The sequence below is a fragment of the Atta colombica genome, unplaced genomic scaffold (assembly GCF_001594045.1).
Source record: "Atta colombica isolate Treedump-2 unplaced genomic scaffold, Acol1.0 scaffold27, whole genome shotgun sequence".
Classification (NCBI taxonomy): domain Eukaryota; kingdom Metazoa; phylum Arthropoda; class Insecta; order Hymenoptera; family Formicidae; genus Atta; species Atta colombica.
Window position 1 is genome coordinate 2,429,382 of NW_017259370.1, and position 18,047 is coordinate 2,447,428.

At 34.6% G+C, this 18,047-nt stretch overlaps 3 protein-coding genes across 3 annotated transcripts; 2 read left to right on the forward strand and 1 right to left on the reverse strand.

Moving 5' to 3' along the window:
* Nucleotides 1-485: 485 nt before the first annotated feature.
* Nucleotides 486-3,233, reverse strand: LOC108689368 (60S ribosomal protein L18). The gene is made up of 4 exons (XM_018196104.1): nt 3,198-3,233; nt 2,971-3,057; nt 1,734-1,940; nt 486-964 (listed from the first exon to the last, which is right to left on the reverse strand). The coding sequence occupies exons 1-4, from the start codon at nt 3,198-3,200 to the stop codon at nt 695-697; spliced, it is 567 nt and encodes a 188-aa protein (XP_018051593.1). The 5' UTR covers nt 3,201-3,233; the 3' UTR covers nt 486-694.
* A 263-nt stretch (nt 3,234-3,496) lies between these two features.
* On the forward strand, nt 3,497-5,739 carry LOC108689334 (J domain-containing protein CG6693). The gene is made up of 4 exons (XM_018196068.1): nt 3,497-3,590; nt 3,680-3,994; nt 4,378-4,544; nt 5,671-5,739. The coding sequence occupies exons 1-4, from the start codon at nt 3,497-3,499 to the stop codon at nt 5,737-5,739; spliced, it is 645 nt and encodes a 214-aa protein (XP_018051557.1).
* Nucleotides 5,740-5,779: 40 nt separating this feature from the next.
* LOC108689565 lies at nt 5,780-11,394 on the forward strand. The gene is made up of 2 exons (XM_018196391.1): nt 5,780-8,204; nt 11,123-11,394. The coding sequence occupies exon 1, from the start codon at nt 5,954-5,956 to the stop codon at nt 7,898-7,900; it is 1,947 nt and encodes a 648-aa protein (XP_018051880.1). The 5' UTR covers nt 5,780-5,953; the 3' UTR covers nt 7,901-8,204; nt 11,123-11,394.
* The last annotated feature ends 6,653 nt before the right edge of the window (nt 11,395-18,047 follow it).

Consider the following 18,047-nt stretch of genomic DNA (forward strand, 5'->3'; position numbering starts at 1 on the left):
CGAAGAATGAACCGATCGCGGTCGCTAAGATGGCGACTGATAGCACCCGCACCTCATCGCGCCGCGGATCGCATGACGGGATGTGCGAGTACTCATGCCAAGTTCAGATCGAGTCGGATTCGATTATTCTCGTCGAGTTCGATTCGAGATGAAACGAATGAACGCGCGCTTTATCTCGTAAAGTTAGGCATATGTTATCTCTTTATTGTAATTGTTAGAAATCAAAACTATGGATAATATTCGAGTAGTCGATTCTCATATTTAAGACCGTCTTAAGTACAGTCTTAAGGTATCACCAATTAGAGGGCCGTATTAGCAGTCTTAAGACATTCTTAAGACGATCTTAAAATAAGAATGGGCTATGAATACTGGCCTATATTTCTGTTTTAATCACAATCTGTTATTTATTTTTTGATATTTAATATTTGACGTATCATACGATTGTAGATATTAAAAAGCTATGAACAATAAATTTGTATAATGTATTTTAATTATAAATTTAATGATATATTGTGTAATGAAATACATGAAAGTTTCTGTTAAACTAGAATAGAAAGTCTGGTTGCATACAGAAAAGAGCACAAGAGAATGGAAAGTTGTTATGAAGCAAATGTTTATTTTTCAGCCACTTGACCGCGTGAAAAAAAAGATTATGACTGATAGAACATCCGTCGAAGTGCGTGTTACATCAATTTTATTTCTTATAACCGCAGCTGCGTCTACGGCCTCTCGCCCGTTCGAACTTTCGACCCTTAGATCTCACGTAAGGTTTCGTATGAGAATGTGGTACGCCAGGAGCCAGGCCGAAGTGTTTAACACTCTCGCGAGCGTTACGCGGTCCCTGCATCAAGACTGTACGTTTTCCAGTCGGGGCGCGTAATGCCAGCTGATCGAACGTGATGATCTCGCCTCCATTTTTCAAGATGCGTGCTCGAGCCTTCTCAGTAACACGTAAAGCGCATACCTGCAAAAATCAATTGCCATGTAATACAAATTTAACGATTTTATCCCAGTATTCATAGCCAGTTCTTATTTCAAGACAGCCCTAAGTAATGTCTTAGGCTAATATTACATTCATGAGTTTTTTGTTATGCAAGCTTTTCAAGCGTTAGTTACAGGACAAAGAGGTTCTCTGATCTCTCTATCCTGCAGCCAATTACACGCTTGAAAAATTTATTGTACGACAAATGTGATATCAAGTTTAAAGTGCCAATACTGTTCTGTGACCAGTATTCATAGTGGGTTCTTATATTTAAGATCATTTTAAATAATCTCAAAATGTCATAAACCAATTATAGAGCCATATCAAGCTAATATTATATTTGTCATATAACAAATTTTTTAAGCTGTTTATTAGCTAGGATAAAGAGACTCGAGAATTTCTCTATTCTGTAGTCAATTAAAGTACTAAGCATAAAGATGTCCTTAACTAAATCGTGGAATGTAAGTCGTAGTAGGTTACCACATGTTTTGGAGTAATTATGTATGTATACCATATTGATATGTCTATAATTATATCAAACATTGTGTTGACATGCCTACAATTATGTCAAACATCGTGTTGACCTACAACTATGACTCATGTTCCATTTTTATGTTCAGGTGCTAACACACTTGAAAGATTTATCCTATGACATATAAAATATCAGCCTGATTAATATTATTACAAACAATCTTAAATTAAAAACAGATGAATATTGACCTTGGATATCAGTATGTTTATAGTTATTTACCGTCAACTTGGGGACTTCAAAAATCCTAGCATCGTCAGTAATTGTACCGACGATGACGGCAACACAATTCTCCCTGCCAGGTTTCTTCATAAACCTCACGATTCGCGCCAGTGAAATTGGTGGTCGATGAATTTTACTCATGAACAATCGTTTCAATATAATTTTGTTGAACTTTGAATTTGTTCTTCTCGCCAAGAACCGATACAGCTAGAACAAAGTTCGTTAATTATCTATTCGAATAAACTTCAGAGGCTTTCTTACAATAAGCCATTAGTAATAAATCCAAAGTCAAAAGCTAGAAATTCACAATCAAATGCGAAAAGATCGACTGGTTTCAATTTCTAGCTTCTGATTTCTTTTAGAAACTTCACAGGAATACAACAATTATTAAAAACTTATATAAATTAATTGCATAAAATATGTATAAAATAAGTATATCACCAAACTTCTATAAAATTTTGTTCCCAAAAAGTTTCGCAATTAAAAGATTTCAAATTATAATTACAAAATTTATCTAATGTATCAACTATAATAATCGCTCTTTTATGTTACAAAATTACAAAATTTATCTAATGTATCAACTATAATAATCGCTCTTTTATTTATATTGCAAATAAGCGAGATAGGATAGTTGATAAATATTTCTCTAGCGAACTTTCAAATTGAATCAGACCTACAAAAGATTTGACACAGAGTGCAGTTCGCAATCATGAAAACTGATTGATAAATCGCCAGTATACTATTATTAATAACGATATCAGTCATTTGTATTACACTGAATTAAAACATTAAAATTTGCTTTATATAAAGTATCTAAATATATAAGCACAATATAATTAAATTTAATAAATTTTAAATAATACATTTATTCTGCTAAATAATGTGACATCATTATTTTATTTAAAATATCGATATGCATTTGTACTTTGCCAATTTTATATATAGCAGCTTTACTATGCACTCTCGTGCAATAAAGGTGATTAAATTCGTTATAAATCTCTTTCAATTCATTCAATTGACGAGTATAAATTAAGAAAGATATACGATAATAGGAAGCATCACATGTAATCATATTTGAAAACTAACCTCAATAAGAAACCATCATGAGAGGCAATCGTGCATTATTTCTTACAAAATTTTAATAAAACGGAATAATGTTTCTGAGTAAAAGTTTAAGGTATATACTTCGCTTCAAAAGAACTTACTCAATAAATAATATGAAAGACAAACCATTTACCTTGACGAGGAGTCGTAAATATACATCTTGCGACTTGGGTTCCGTTCGTCGCACCTTCCGATCATGCTTATGATTAATATCGATACCCTGCGAAAAGAAATACTCGTCATTAATTGAATCTAAACAATTTAATGTCCTGTAATCACGATCATTTATCGCGATTAATAAGTAGCGGCATAAAATCGCCCGATTTTTCAATCGAATCGGACACTATCACACCATCTTACCATTTTGATAAACCGGAAAAGAGAAACTACGCGAATGAGTCGTGCGACCGAAGACAGCGGAAACGACAGAGGACGCACATTGGCGATGATACAGTCGGTAACAACGAAAGTAGTTTAGTAGTTTCATCAATACATAGATGTCGTCTTCAACAAGCCGATTTGAATTCTTTGTATTTGCTTGTATATATATGAACCCGCTAAATGTGGCGGGCGAGCAGCTGATCGCGTCATTGTTACGATCGTTAGTATTTTGAACCTACGAATTAAAATTTTTAGTATTTATTCGAAGACTCAGCGGTATGGCGAGTTTATTAGATCTATGCGAGCAGTACTTCGGCGCCCGTAACTTTTACGAAGTATTAAAAATATCAAAGACTGCAAACGATAAGCAAGGTGATATTAAAGCGTTCTAACCTCTCCACGAATTTCAATTCTTGAATTTTTTTTTATAGTAATAACATTCGTTATATTTGTGTTATCAGTTAAAAAGGCTTATCACAAGCTATCATTACTTGTACATCCGGATAGGGTCGAAGAGAATATTAAGGCGGAAGCGACGGAGAAGTTTAAGGTTCTCGGTAGAATACATTCCATTCTCAGTGATAGTGAAAAACGCAAGATTTACGATGAATCCGGCCAGTACGATGAAGAAAGCGAGGAAGTCGTAATGTGCAATTGGGCAGATTATTGGCGGTCCTTATTTAAAGAAATTACTGTTGAAGATATCAATAATTATGAGAAAAATTACAAGGGATCAGAGACAGAAATTAAGGATCTCAAAAGAGCATACATAGACAGTAAGATTTTTATACTATATACAGATAATCTCAGAAATACATCAATTTTTGTCTCATTTATTAATCATTTGAAAAATAATTTTTTTAACATAAATAAAAATTAATGTTTCTATAAAGAAAAAAATTTAGTTCAATCTTTAGAGAGGAATCTATTTTAAGTTCTAGTTTTTTTGAATAAAACTTATTATTATTTATTGTATTCCTTGCCTCAAAATATGAGACTTTTAGAATCACTACAGTGATTCTCATCCTTAGAAAGGTTAAAATTAATTAAGATTAAATATAGAACAAAGGATATTCTTTATATTGCAATATCAATATCAATATTGTAATATTAATTAATTAACATAAAGTTTGTTTATACTTATTTATATTTTTTCTAGGTAAAGGAGATATGGATTATATTCTGGAAGCTGTTCCATTCACAAATTGTGATGAAGAACCCAGACTTCATACCATAATTCAAGATCTAATAGAGAGGGGTGAAGTTCCAGAATACACAACTTTTACCAATGAAAATAAAAAGAAGAAGCAGCGCAGGAGAAGAAAGGTAAGATATTTAGAAATATAATGTTTCTGATTTTACCATAAAAAATATGTTAAGAAGGCTACAAAAAATTTGACATTGCAATAGACACACAAAAGATTAGTTAGAATTAACAAGGAAACTCATGGAAGTGTCTCTGATTTTAATAAACTATGAATATGTTTTATGGATAAAAATAAATTTAAAAATATATATTTTTTTATAAAGATCTAATTAGACTTTTAGAAAATGCAATACTTTTTTGAAAAAAATCGGTTTCAAAAGCGAATATCATTAAAACTGTAAGATAGAAAGAAATATTTGAAATAAAAAATTACTATAAAGTATTTTTCAAGTTATTCAACTTTTATTCAAAATATTTTTTTTTATCTCTTACAGTTCTTTTAATATTCGCTTCGACAGAAAAAAATCAATTTTTTTCAAAGGGATATTGTATTTCTCAAATATGTATCCCTTAGTTTTATTCTAGAAAATAACATATTCAAAACTCATCAAAATTGGAGGAAGGAAGAAAAGGCACTTCTAAGATTTTCTTATAAATAAATGTTAATATGTCTGTATACAATTCAATTAATACTTATTCCACTAAAAAAAAATGTATTTTCATAATTTTGCAAACATATCAGAAACACTAGAATTCTTCGACGAGTTTTAACTGATTTTCACAAATTTTAGTGATTTATTGAAATCAGTGAATTTAGTTTGTTCTATTATCAAATATCTATAGTTTATTTTCTTAATATTACTACAGTTTAAACATTTTCATTAAACATTTTCATTTTCAATAATTTCTCGTATATTCGAGGATATAATATCGTATATAATAATGGCTATTATTAATTGATTTTGCATTTCTATTGTATTTCCATTTAATTTCAGAATTATCTAAAAATTAAAAAAAAATCAATTTTTAAAACAATTCAATTAATATAAGGAAACATTATTTCATCATCCGTTGCGATTTTTGCTGCGCCCGTGTACTTGTGTATCGATCTGCAACCGTGATCGACCTCGTAGCGCGAATTTTAAATCACGTTAGCACATTCATGCTAAATGTCACTTCAACAGTCTTTTAACGCCCCGCAACTCTATTTTCAAGCTTCTCTATTTTTACCGATCGACTGTACAGCTTGACGGGTGGAAGGTAGTAGGAGAAATAGAAGCACTACTAGGAGGGGAAGGTCTAGTAAATAAGTAACCTACGAATGTGAGAACTGCTTCAGTCCGCGTTACAATTAGTTCGACCGTTTATCGTTAATCGTAAAGTTCGAACGAATAATTCCTCTCGCGACGATTGTCACATTTCGTTCTGTCTGATTGTCAAAATGAATATAATAAAGAGCTGTTTTTTCTATGACGATTATTATCATTAATCGAAGCGAATTGTATTATTTTGCTTGTAATCCCTTTATATGGCAATCAAAAAAATGGATCGTACTGTAACTTTAGTGTTATTTGCCTTGCTAACCGCATTTGTCGGCGATGTCGCGGCATCGTGCAGAAAAGTGGAGAATGAGGATATGGTGGAATATGTCTGTGAAGATGGCCATCCCATTGATTTGACTACCGTACCTGAAACAATTGAGAAATTGCGAATCTTTAGAATGCCACTTTACAGAATAACTGCCGATACGTTCTCGAAATTTGGCGGGAACCTTTGGGTACTGAGTTGCTCGCATTGCGAAATTATGGATATCGATGCAGACGCCTTTCGACGTCTTGTCAATCTTCAGCAACTCAGCTTAGACAATAACCGTTTAACTACCATCAGATCATCGTGGTTCGAAGGACTGGACTCTTTGACATATCTCGATCTCAACTACAATAACATAGATGACATTGAAGACGATGTCTACATGAATCTACCCAGTCTCGTAGACTTAAGGATTTCGGGAAATCGACTGCAATGCCTGAATCTCGACGAGATGTTATACTTGAAGGAACTGAAGCGCATTTTTCTCAGCGAGAATTCCAACTTCGCCTGTCCGCATGCTGTCAGCAAGTTCCTCGAGAATCAGGGCATTGCTTTTGAACAGGATCCCGAATGGAGAAGACTCACTAGTGACATAATCAACGTTCATGTTCCATCGATCCATGTAGAGGAAGGCGAAGAAATCGACAGCGCAGAAATCGTGCCAGCGCATCGTGAAAGGTTACACCCCAGTAGGAGACCATCTCCAGAAGAATCAGAAGAATCTTATAAAACGAGAGATAAGACGTTTTATCCAAACCATTCGGAGACATACCGTTCACGCCACAGAAGACCACCAACCACGACTATACGAACTACGCCGAAGCAACAAGAGGAATTGCCTTTACCGCGAGTGGAATCGAGATTTCCGGACACAAGACCCTCGCATATATCATCAGAATCATCGTCGCATCAGGTAATGTCTTACCCGACGCCGGAAACGCCTCCAGCACCGCCCGCCGAAGATATCAAGATGCCAAGAACTGACGGACCGTCGCGAACGGAACACACCTTAATATATCAGTCAACACATGAAACGACGCCCTATTGGTCATATTCAACGCCGGAAAGTACCACGCCGCGAGTACCACTCGTAACATTATCGGAGGACATCAGGATAGTAGGAACTGATAGACCACCGCAAACGGAAGGCATGTTAACATCCCCGTACATTCCACCGCATGAAACGATGTCTTATTCATTGTATCCTACAACGGAGAGATCGCAAGTATTTGTTATGGGATCTTCAGAGGATAAAGCGATAGAAGAAACCGGCAGATCATCGCAAGTTGGAAACATTATAACGTATCCTCTACATGTTACAACATCCGATGGTCTGGAAAGTATGCCACATGGATCCATTCAAATGACGTCCGATTTTTCGGACATAGTTTCGGACATAGATGGCTCGGTTGAGCATCCGGTCTATCCGATGGAACACGAACAAGCTCCTACTGAAGGGAGCGACAGAGTGACATCAACGAAAACACCGTATTACGGACACGACCCACGTAAAATGATAGTCGAAGAACCATCATCCGAGACCGACGACGACATTTTTATCTCCACGGCTCGACCCATTGAATACGATCGATCGCGAACTACGACGGCATCTGAGCATTATGTCAGACCTTCGCCACCGGAATTGATAAATTTACCTTCGACGGACGAGCTGTACCAAGCTCCGTATGAACCGACGGTCACCATACATCCACCGTTGCAAAATTATCAGAATAGTAACGGAGAACTTCCAAGCGTTCGTCCTATAGATACGACGCAAGAGCCACTTCCCAAATGTGAGAATTCTTCGGCACCGAAGATTCAATCAGCTGCTGCACTAGTGATGTTCGTCACTGTTCTTAGGCACGCCGTCGTGGGAAGATTTTAGCGCGCCTTCCTGATCGTCCAGATGAGCGAGATAGATCGCACAGATAATTTATAATTAGACTACGGAAAAAATCGAATTTACATCTCGCCTAAAGAACGTATTCACTGTGTTGTGTCCTGGACTTTTGAGCGCGCATTTATGTATTTAACGTTGTAACTTTTCCTCATAGCATTTCCCTAAAGACGCTTCATAGGATTATTAACCAGATGCAGATAATTAGCAAGAGAGTGATCAAGACGGATGAAACTTTCTTCGGAATTGAAAATTTTTCTCCAGAAATGACAAAACCAGCTAAACCTGATGTGTAGGTATCGATATTGGAAAATGTAAAAAAATGAGAGAAAAATAATTCTAACATTTAATTCATTTTATTGTCAATTCTAGGTAATTTTTTTCTTAGTAACTTTTATCATGCAACTTTTAAAGCTTCCTTAAATATAAGGCCTTAAATATAAATATAAGGAGTATGAATACATAACATAAAATTATAACATAAAATTTTTAATGAATCGTCATTCTGAAAAGTAAAATAATCTCATTTTGAAAGATTGAAAATTAAGCCAATTTTTTGACTAGATTATTTCAGTTTTCACTCTTTGGATTCCACAAAGAATTTAGAGAGTATTACACATAAAATTTTTCACTTTTTACTCTCTAAGAAAAAAGTTACATGATCGCTACCCAGACAATTCATTTAAATGCAAAAGTCCTTTTCTATATTTTATCATGCTTTCGTATTCTGCAGAAGGAAATGCAAGTTTTGAATCTGTAACTTTCCCAATTGGCACAAATTTGTTAAATACTGTTTGAATATTCGAGAGAAAATCGAAAAGTTGTTGAAGTTTACTAGTTACTAATACTAAACTTAGCCGACTTAGCGAATCTTTGATCTCACGTGACTTTTCTCTCCTGATTCCCGGAATCGCTTGTGGCATGGTAGCATATGTTATAACGTCATGAAACGCTTGCCAAATAGAAAAGCCAATTGAGCGGAGTGTATGCGTGTCCGAGAAACGATTTTAATTGTAGTAACGAGTTTAATTAAGTGGAGACTCGGTCGTCGCGTGATAATGAAATAATTATCAAGTGTCATCGTCCAATTGCGCGGTCAAGCATTATGTAATGAACCTTGCAACGATTCATTCGGCGTTGCCCCTCACAAACGCGTTAAATACACGTTCAAAGGCATCACTGTTAGGAGTCAAGTTCGCACGACAGCTTCATTCTTCGTGCAACAGGTGCATCTTCGTCGCGGTCGTGCCAGACGGAGGACAGAACGAGAGAGAACAAGAGAGAAAGCGACTTCTCTCGCACATTAAATGGCCTTGGATAAAGCGCTAATAAAGCGTCCCGTTATAACGAAGAGCGGGCGTTATCTTCATAAGATGATCTTCATCGTTGAATAGATGCGTAGCATTTTCGCGTACATGTTTATCAAGAGCTTCTCCATGATCCGCGAATGAACTTGAAGCTAGCGCAGTCAATTCCATGAGATTCCATACCGATGACACGATCGTATTAAATATGACTTCGCGCCATCCCTGCTTCGATGGTTGTCAATTATTTAATGCGATTTCCTTGAGCCAAGGAATGGCGCGATATTCCGATCAATATAGACCCCGGATCATGCTACAAGGTTGCAGAAAATAGTTTCCACCTTCGACTTGGACAGATACTTGTACGTGTTGATGGCCTCATAGATACTTGGCACAGCCGAGGGAAATTTGTCTCAAAATATTGTTTTTGCGCAAAGCAATGTTTTCCTCATCCGCATGCTTGAGAAGTAATTCTGTCAACTCGACAGAATATTAATTATTGCTTGGGATTAACGATTATTATTTGAAATTCAATTTGAGAAGCGACGCCCATAAAGTTGAAATATATAATTTTACCTATATGCGCATCTTATTTTGATAGAAAAAGGTGATCTCACTGAAAGAAATATTTTGTACGATAAGTGACTTACTTATTGTGTATGATATGTGTTAGAATAATCAACTTTTTATTAGAGCAACCAAACTTTTAAATTAAAAGATAAAAAAGTTTTTACAAGTCACACATCATACCAAACATTTCTTTCAATGAGAATTCAGTGTTGCTCGACGAATAATGGCTCGTTACAATACTATTCATAAAGTAACGTAATGCGGGGTTTACAATAAGAATCGTAGACCGTGGGGTTTTAAGGAAATTAGCCAGTCACAGAATACGAGGAGAATAATCAACTGTAATTGATCAATGTCCTACGACTTAAAACCCTACGATCTTTTATTGTAGATTCCTATTGTAGATTCCGTACAAGATCTCTTTCATTTTTAACCGCTGACGAATCCGCGACTCGGTACAGTCAGAATCTTGCGAGGCGTTGTGTAATGCACCAGCATTAGGTAGCCAGTTAGACGTACTTGCCAGAAATTATAAATAACGGAATTTCTTCAGCAACGAATTATGGAGTAGGTCACCCGCGATATAAAGCGTCATCGACGCTTATGTATCTCGGAGGTAACTTGGCGCTGCCCAAAAGGGAATCTAATCGCGAAAATTTTGAAAAGTGCGGACATCGTAAACTGGATTCGCGATGCCATGTTCTCTAAGAGTGCTTTTGGGGAGACGCTATTTATGTCATTCTATCCTTGTTTTACGTCTAATAAACAAGATAGAATGATATAAATAGCTTGAATAGCGTTTCCCCGAACGCATCCTAGGATTCATAGTATCACGGTTTGAGTATGCTCAATGTCATAGACCGTGGTACATACTGCGTCTTCGCTTAACGATTCAAACATCGTGCTTATAAGTGACGCATATCCCGCCGCTCCGACCATCGATAAAATCGATGACCCCCTTGAAATTAAACTGCGTCGTTCCTTAGAAGAAAAAAAGAGAACCCCGCTTCACGCCGCTCTGAATGCGAAATCGCGTGCGTCTAATGCTCTCGAGGATGAGCAGCGCATGGCGCGTTTCGGAAATAGAAATATGTAACGCATAGAGTCCCTCGCTCTTGTTACGAGTGGGCTGTAATTAATCTTGTTAACAGGGAACGCGCTTGTGCGTCTCATGAGTAGCCGCTATCTGCTTTAAAAAATCTATTCCCTTCCGCGGCGAGTCTGGATTGAATTATCAATTTAGACTAAATGCACTGATTAAGTCGCTCTCTAGTCGGACAGTAAACAGTCATTGACTTTTCATGTTAATTGAACTGATCGACTTCTCTGATTGCAGTGGGCCAAGGAAGCGGCGGAAGCCGAACGTCTGGAGAAGATGTTGAAGATCGAGAACGAGGAAAACGCAGCCGCAAACGATCTCGCGCTAGTGATACAGAATCGTAATAAAACTCGCGCCAATCAGGCGGAAAATTTCTTTGATTCCCTGATTGACAAATACGCGAAAAAGACCGAAAAATCGAATAAAAGCAAAGCTTCACCCTCAAAGAAAATTAAGAAGAAGACGTAAAAATAATCGACTGCATTGGAACTGCTGCGTCCACTCCATGTCCTTGAAAGTTTCAATCTCTTGTTAACATTAAATTATAAAACACGAACTCGTTGTAGATTTCCATAATGGATGGTTGTGTTTAATTTTTATATAAGTTCAAAACATTCATCAAATCAAATGAACTAACTTTTATGGTTTATATAAATGTCAATTAATCGCGCGTAACATAAATCGCTGTATCTAATTAAATATTTGACAAATGTGCACAACGGTGTAAAAAATGTCGTATACTTTATATAAAAACAAATATCATACTCGAATTTTATGATATAATAATATTCTCGAAACCAAGATCCCTGTAATTATTTTCCGTCTATGAAACAGAAATAAAAAAGCTTTTTAATATCTCCTTTTATAGTTAAAAGTCTATTTTAGCCATAGACTAGAAATCGAAGATAAATTGCGAGGTAAGTATACTTCAGTATGTTTAGCAGTATAGCAGTGTAGATCCGCTGAATTAAATATGGGAACACTGTCATAATTTAATTGAGTGATGATTCTGAAAGTTGGTTTAGCTACACTTGCGAACAACTTTTTTCTCACTACGTATTATAATATTAGCTACTTCTATAATGCTAGTTATTGTTTCTAGCCACTTATTTTTTCTACTTATATGTAAATAATAAATACAAACTTATATGTAAATAGTAAATACAAACTTATATGTAAATAATAAATACAAATAAATAATAAATACAAATGATTTGTTTCTATTTACAAAAGAAAATGTTACCGCTGATTTAAAAAATAATTTGATGAATAATAGAAATATGTATTAAAATATCTTACGTAACTTTTGAAGATGTTAATTCTTTCTGAGAGAGAAGAGAGAGTTGATTTTACAGAAAATGTTACACAAAAAGTTTTCCGATATCTCCGAAATGTCTTAGTAGAAAAGAAGATATATTAAAAGATATTTTTTGTTGTTAAAATTTTTTTCATATTGAAAACTTCTAAATTGAAAGCTTCTAAATTCATTTCTTATATGAATGAACGTGCAAAACCTTCAACCTTGACAATCTTAAATTTTAGGAAGGCATTTTCTTATTAATAGAATATGTTGGATCAAAGCTTTTGATAGTCTAGACGATTATTCACTGCACTATATGCTGGCACTATGCCCATGTTTGCAATCTCAGGAACAGTGCTTACAAACAACGCATTTCGTCTTCCGGATGAAATTTCCGGATATCGATGACTTTTTAAAATTAACTTTATAGGCTATATTTCAAAAATGCATTCATGTCATTTTCGTAATTGCGGCAGTTTATATGTATATTTCACACAAATGATGTTTAATAATTTTGATAATTTCGAGTATGAAATACTGTGAAAATACATTACATAATTTTTAATTTTATCTAGAAATTATATGAGAATTATATGTAACAATATTTATATAATACATATATTTTTTAAAAATAAAATTATGTATTATATATTTCATTTAATATTCATTTTTATACTTTATGTATATATATCTTTTTGTATGTATTACATATATATTTTTAAAAATAAAATACACAGATTGTAATATTCTACTATATCGATATTGTTAAGAAAAAGATCAGGTAAGTTGCTATGATTTCCAAAAGATTGCGCTAGAAGTATTTTCTCGTCTCGATATTTTCGATCTAACTTATTGCTATACGACAAAATAAAAATTCGAAAGTTAAAATTAAAATTCTTAAAATTGCTATGATTTCCAAAAGATTGCGCTAGAAGTATTTTCTCGTCTCGATATTTTCGATCTAACTTATTACTATACGACAAAATAAAAATTCGAAAGTTAAAATTAAAATTCTTAAAATTAATTACCTTCTTAGAATAATTTTGATATAATATTCATCACGCATAATAAATAAATATAAACAATGTTTAATTAGATTATTAAACATTTCACAATTTGCTTCAGAATTAGGAAGTTTTAGATATTCTGTGTGATACGTAATTATCCTAATTATTATACTGATATTCAAAATAGTTAAGTTACAACCTTATAAAATTTAAACAATTGTGCTGAATGCACAAAGATCTATTAAAAAGAAGTAGAAACTTTTTTATAATACTTCAAAAGAAGTAGAAATGTATTTGAATAAAGTGTAACCAGATTTTTTTCAGTGCAATATAATTAATCATATTACTTTTCGTGGATCTGATGCACGTCATATTTAATACATAGAATATATTAAGTGTTACTATAATAGATATTAGAAAAATGCATCGTCAGTTTTCACACTGTGTGCAAATTCTTCGGTGATTAGGTGGCACCATCATTAGTGCCACCGTCATCGATAAGCACAGGCAATGTGTCAGTCACACCGTTGGTCACACAGCTCGTGAAAGATGGGACAAGGAAAGAGACAGAGAAAAGGAAACATGCAAAAGAAAAAGGGAGAGAAAAAGGGACAGACTCCTGCCGAGCATCTATTCTCTCGCTTGCTGCGTGTCCCTCATATTTCGTGTGGCTCGAGCTGGTGATCATAGTGACCACGGTGTTATAGTGCTCTCAAATCGGTGTTGGTAGAGATGGTATGTACACTAAGCAAGTGGCCGCCTCCTATGGTCAGTCTCGTGTTACGTCTGGCCTGGTCGGAGCGACAACACGGTGTACATCGGGTGACACAATTTCCAGTCAATACTCCTCCTTGTGTAGGATTTTATGCGATGGGTAAATACATTGCCATAGCATTATGACAATTTTTGCCATTTATTTTTGATCCTACATCGACTAAAAAATTATATCTTTCCAAACGTTTATTCGTCGCGATAAATTTGCATTGAGTCTCTAAATTTGATCGAATTATATATTCATTTCAAAATCGGGAAAGTAACTAGCTTTTTAAAATCTTATTAGGGTGATATTTTTTTGCAATAAATTCCGTATGTAAACGTATAAAATCTTTATTAAATTATTAACATAAGAAAATTAAATTATTTATCAATATAATAATACAAAGCTACATAAAATTCTACCTGATAATGAAAAGAGTCAATATTTATTTAAGTGACCATTTATATTATCGATATGATAATTGAAAATATTGCATAAATGAAAAATTCTAATTGTAAAATTTCTTATTAAGAAATAACTTTGCGAGTCAATAAAAAATATATACGTAGAATTATATGTTTATATGTATAAGTCGTATTTTATTCATCTTCTATTGCTCAATTTTTAATAAAAATTTATTATCACATTTATGTCTGTTGAAATAGGAACAATAAATTGCACTTATCTATTGCACTAATCAAACGTTTGCAGAGATAATTACTTTTCTACGGGTTGTTATAATTTTTGACACATTTTGAGAAAGTAAAAGCATCTATGTGAAATCTACTGGACTACTCGGCAAACGAGCCACCCGTTGTGCAAGATTGGCGCACACTTTGACGGAATCACGTACGGGCAATTATGGATATGTGGTGCAAACATAGGTAGCAAAGTGTAAACCATTATTATTTTTAGCCAGACATGTAATAGGAGACTGGATCGGAGTTTACCAAAGAATGGTAATACAATAGCCGGCAAAGTAACCGGGCTCGTATTTTTTCGCCCCATTAAGCAGCAATTATATCGCGACCTGTTGGCGATTGTGGCAGAACGTTCTCGCAGTTGTACACAACGGCAAAGCTCATGCTCGTGCTTCATCGAACAAAACCGATGAATCGTGTTGTGTAAGAGGATCAGCGGTTTGCCGTATTATGAAACAATCTGATTAGAGAAGCATCGAGGTTCAAGCTCTTGGGTTGCCACGAAATATTTTATTATATGTTTATGGATCAATAAATTCGCTGTCGATAGGACGGGCGAGATATGAATGTGGAAATCTAGGACGACACTCTGACATTTCGCGAAACTCTTTCGACCTCGCGTATATTTGCACTTTACACTCAATCATTGGCTCGTTTGCGCTTTGAAAAAGTACGTGTATTTCGCAACGATCTGTGGTCGATTGAAGATTGCGAATATGTATGAGCGTAAAACGTTGACACATTGGCTACATTTAAGGATGTAAATGTAGCACTGCAGAAAGATCGACTCGTAAATCATCGTCTCGCATTTGTGCGTTGAACAGAATCCCCTTTTCACACGTCGTTTAAACTACAGAAATGGGAAATACATAATCGCAGTCGTGACATTTAAGGCAGCATAAAATCTGCAACATATTTCCGCTTCTCGCAGGAACGTCTACGATCTACTATCGGATAGCATTATTGAATACGTCGACAAAATATATCTCGTTAACAATAAGTGTACAGAGAAAGTAGAAGAAACGGTGAAGAATGGTGAGCTACGGAATATTGGCTGCATTAGGTAGAAAAAGCAATTTTGCAATTGTTGTAAGATTCTTTAATGTAATTCATTCTTGCTCTTAGTTTCTTTATAAATCTAGATGTATAATACTTGTAATTTCTACAAGCCTCTAAATTTTAATCCATCTAAATTTTAAGCCTTAAGTCATAAGAAATTAACTAATTATAATCGAATTATTATTCTTCTTACATACAACTGTGATTGGTCAATTTCTTACGACTTAAGATTTAAGTAATGACTTATTATCCATAAATCAACAAATTAAAGAATCTTATAACAGTTGCAAAGCTATTTTTTATGATTGAACGCGGTCATTGGCTGCAGAGAAAGTAGCTTTGCAACTGTTGTAAAATTTTTCAATAAGATTGCTCTTAGTTCTTTATTATAAACTATAAATACATAAATACATAAACTAAATAATTATATTAAAGAATTTTACAATAATTGCAAAACTGCTTTCCCTATTAAATGCAACCATTTCCTGGTGAAAATTTTTCTCAGAATTTTTCATATAATTTTGTAAAATTTTTTTATAATTTTATAACTTTCTCATATTTTTTATACGAATTGGAATTTTTCAGAAAATCTATATTTTTTCTTAGAATTTGTCATATATGTTAATTATGAAATATCATGAAATTTAAAAAATTTTTTTGTAAATATAATTTCTGATGAAATGTTATAAAAAAATTAAAAAATACTTTTTTAAAATTATGAGATGAGAAATTTCAAAATTCACTTGTATGAAAAATTCTGAGAGAAGATGTAAATTTTCCGAATATTTCTGGGTATTTCTGAAAAATGTTCCAATCGTATAAAAATGAGAAAAATTTTCACCAGGATTGCCTATCTTCTTCTATTCTTTCCTCAAGAATCATTATCATTAATACGTGATATTTATGTGGTAGAGAAAGATCGGATGACATTAGACAGCGGCATTAGATATCGGACAAAATTGTTTAAAATTTTAGATGCATGTGATAATATTTTAAATTTTTCTTATCCGATACCAACCATTGTCCAATAATATCTGACCTTCCTCTACATCCCCATTCGAAGAAACAGAGAAGGGAGAGAAATATCCTAACAAAAATTTACAGATTATTCTTTCTCTAGTAATATTAAGCAACTTTAGCATATTACTAAAGAGGACCCTAAATGTAGGTAACGAAACGCAAATATTTTAATTTGTATTTGCAACGATAACTTGTATCGGCTCTCAAAGACTTTTAATTCATCTTTTATTTATATATTAGAGATTGATCAATTTTGAGATTATTAATATTAAGCAACATTGTAATACTTCAGCAATATTGTACATTACAAGCGTTACAATAATATTCCAAGTTTATGTGCTGTATGAGATTGCCCAAATATCAGGAATTATTTGTACTCTGTCAACATTTCTATTTAATTACCTTTAACTATTGGAACATCCGATCTTCGTCGTGAATCGCATTAAGAGGTGCAGCATATGCATGCTGCAAGATTCACCCCATTGAATCCGAAAAGCAAGCGGAGAAGACGAAGAAGTGGGTGGAGGGCGAGAGGGGGGGGGAGGGGGCGAGGAGGAAAGCTGGCGGTGGGGTTGCGCCGGTGTAATAGAGCGAGAGAAGACACTCTGTTGCACAAGGGACGGTGGAGCAAGGGGGATACTGGTGGTTGTAGCCGAGAGACGGTAGTGGAGAAGGAGAAGAAGGAGGAGGAGGATGGTGTGGAGGAGAACCGAAGGAGGAGGGGGGGGGGGGAGAGCGACATTCCAGAAGGCGGCGGCGGCGGTGGTTCTCGTGGGAAACCAAAGAGAGAGAGAGGAGAAAGATCTCGTCTCGAGGAGAGGTTGCGGGCCTTAAGGCACCGTTCTCATCTCCCCGACGTGTGACAAGATCGTGAAGGCTTCTGCCGAGGTGCGCTGCCACGACGGCAAGTCACCGAATTTATAAATTCGTTTGGAAACAAGTGCGATTTCTCGTACTATTCTCATATTCATCACCAAAGCTAAACGGTGCTCCTCAATTCGCGTGTTCTTAGTGACTTCGAGAGGTCGACGTTCGAAATTAATTAAAATCCACTTTCGCGCACCGCTCCATATATTTCGGGACGAGCTCAAATTTGAATTGTATTAATTAATTTAAAACCACGAATAAACGTAAAATGAAAAATCGAAAGTACAATCGACCTTCATGCGAGTATCAAGTGGAAATATTTTTAATTATATTTTCGCGAGGTAATTTAGATTGGATAATATTTCATTTCTATGTATGCGATAAAAGATTTTTAGTTACTTTTTGGAATAGAAATTAAGTGATAAAAATTAAATAAATATTATTATATTTT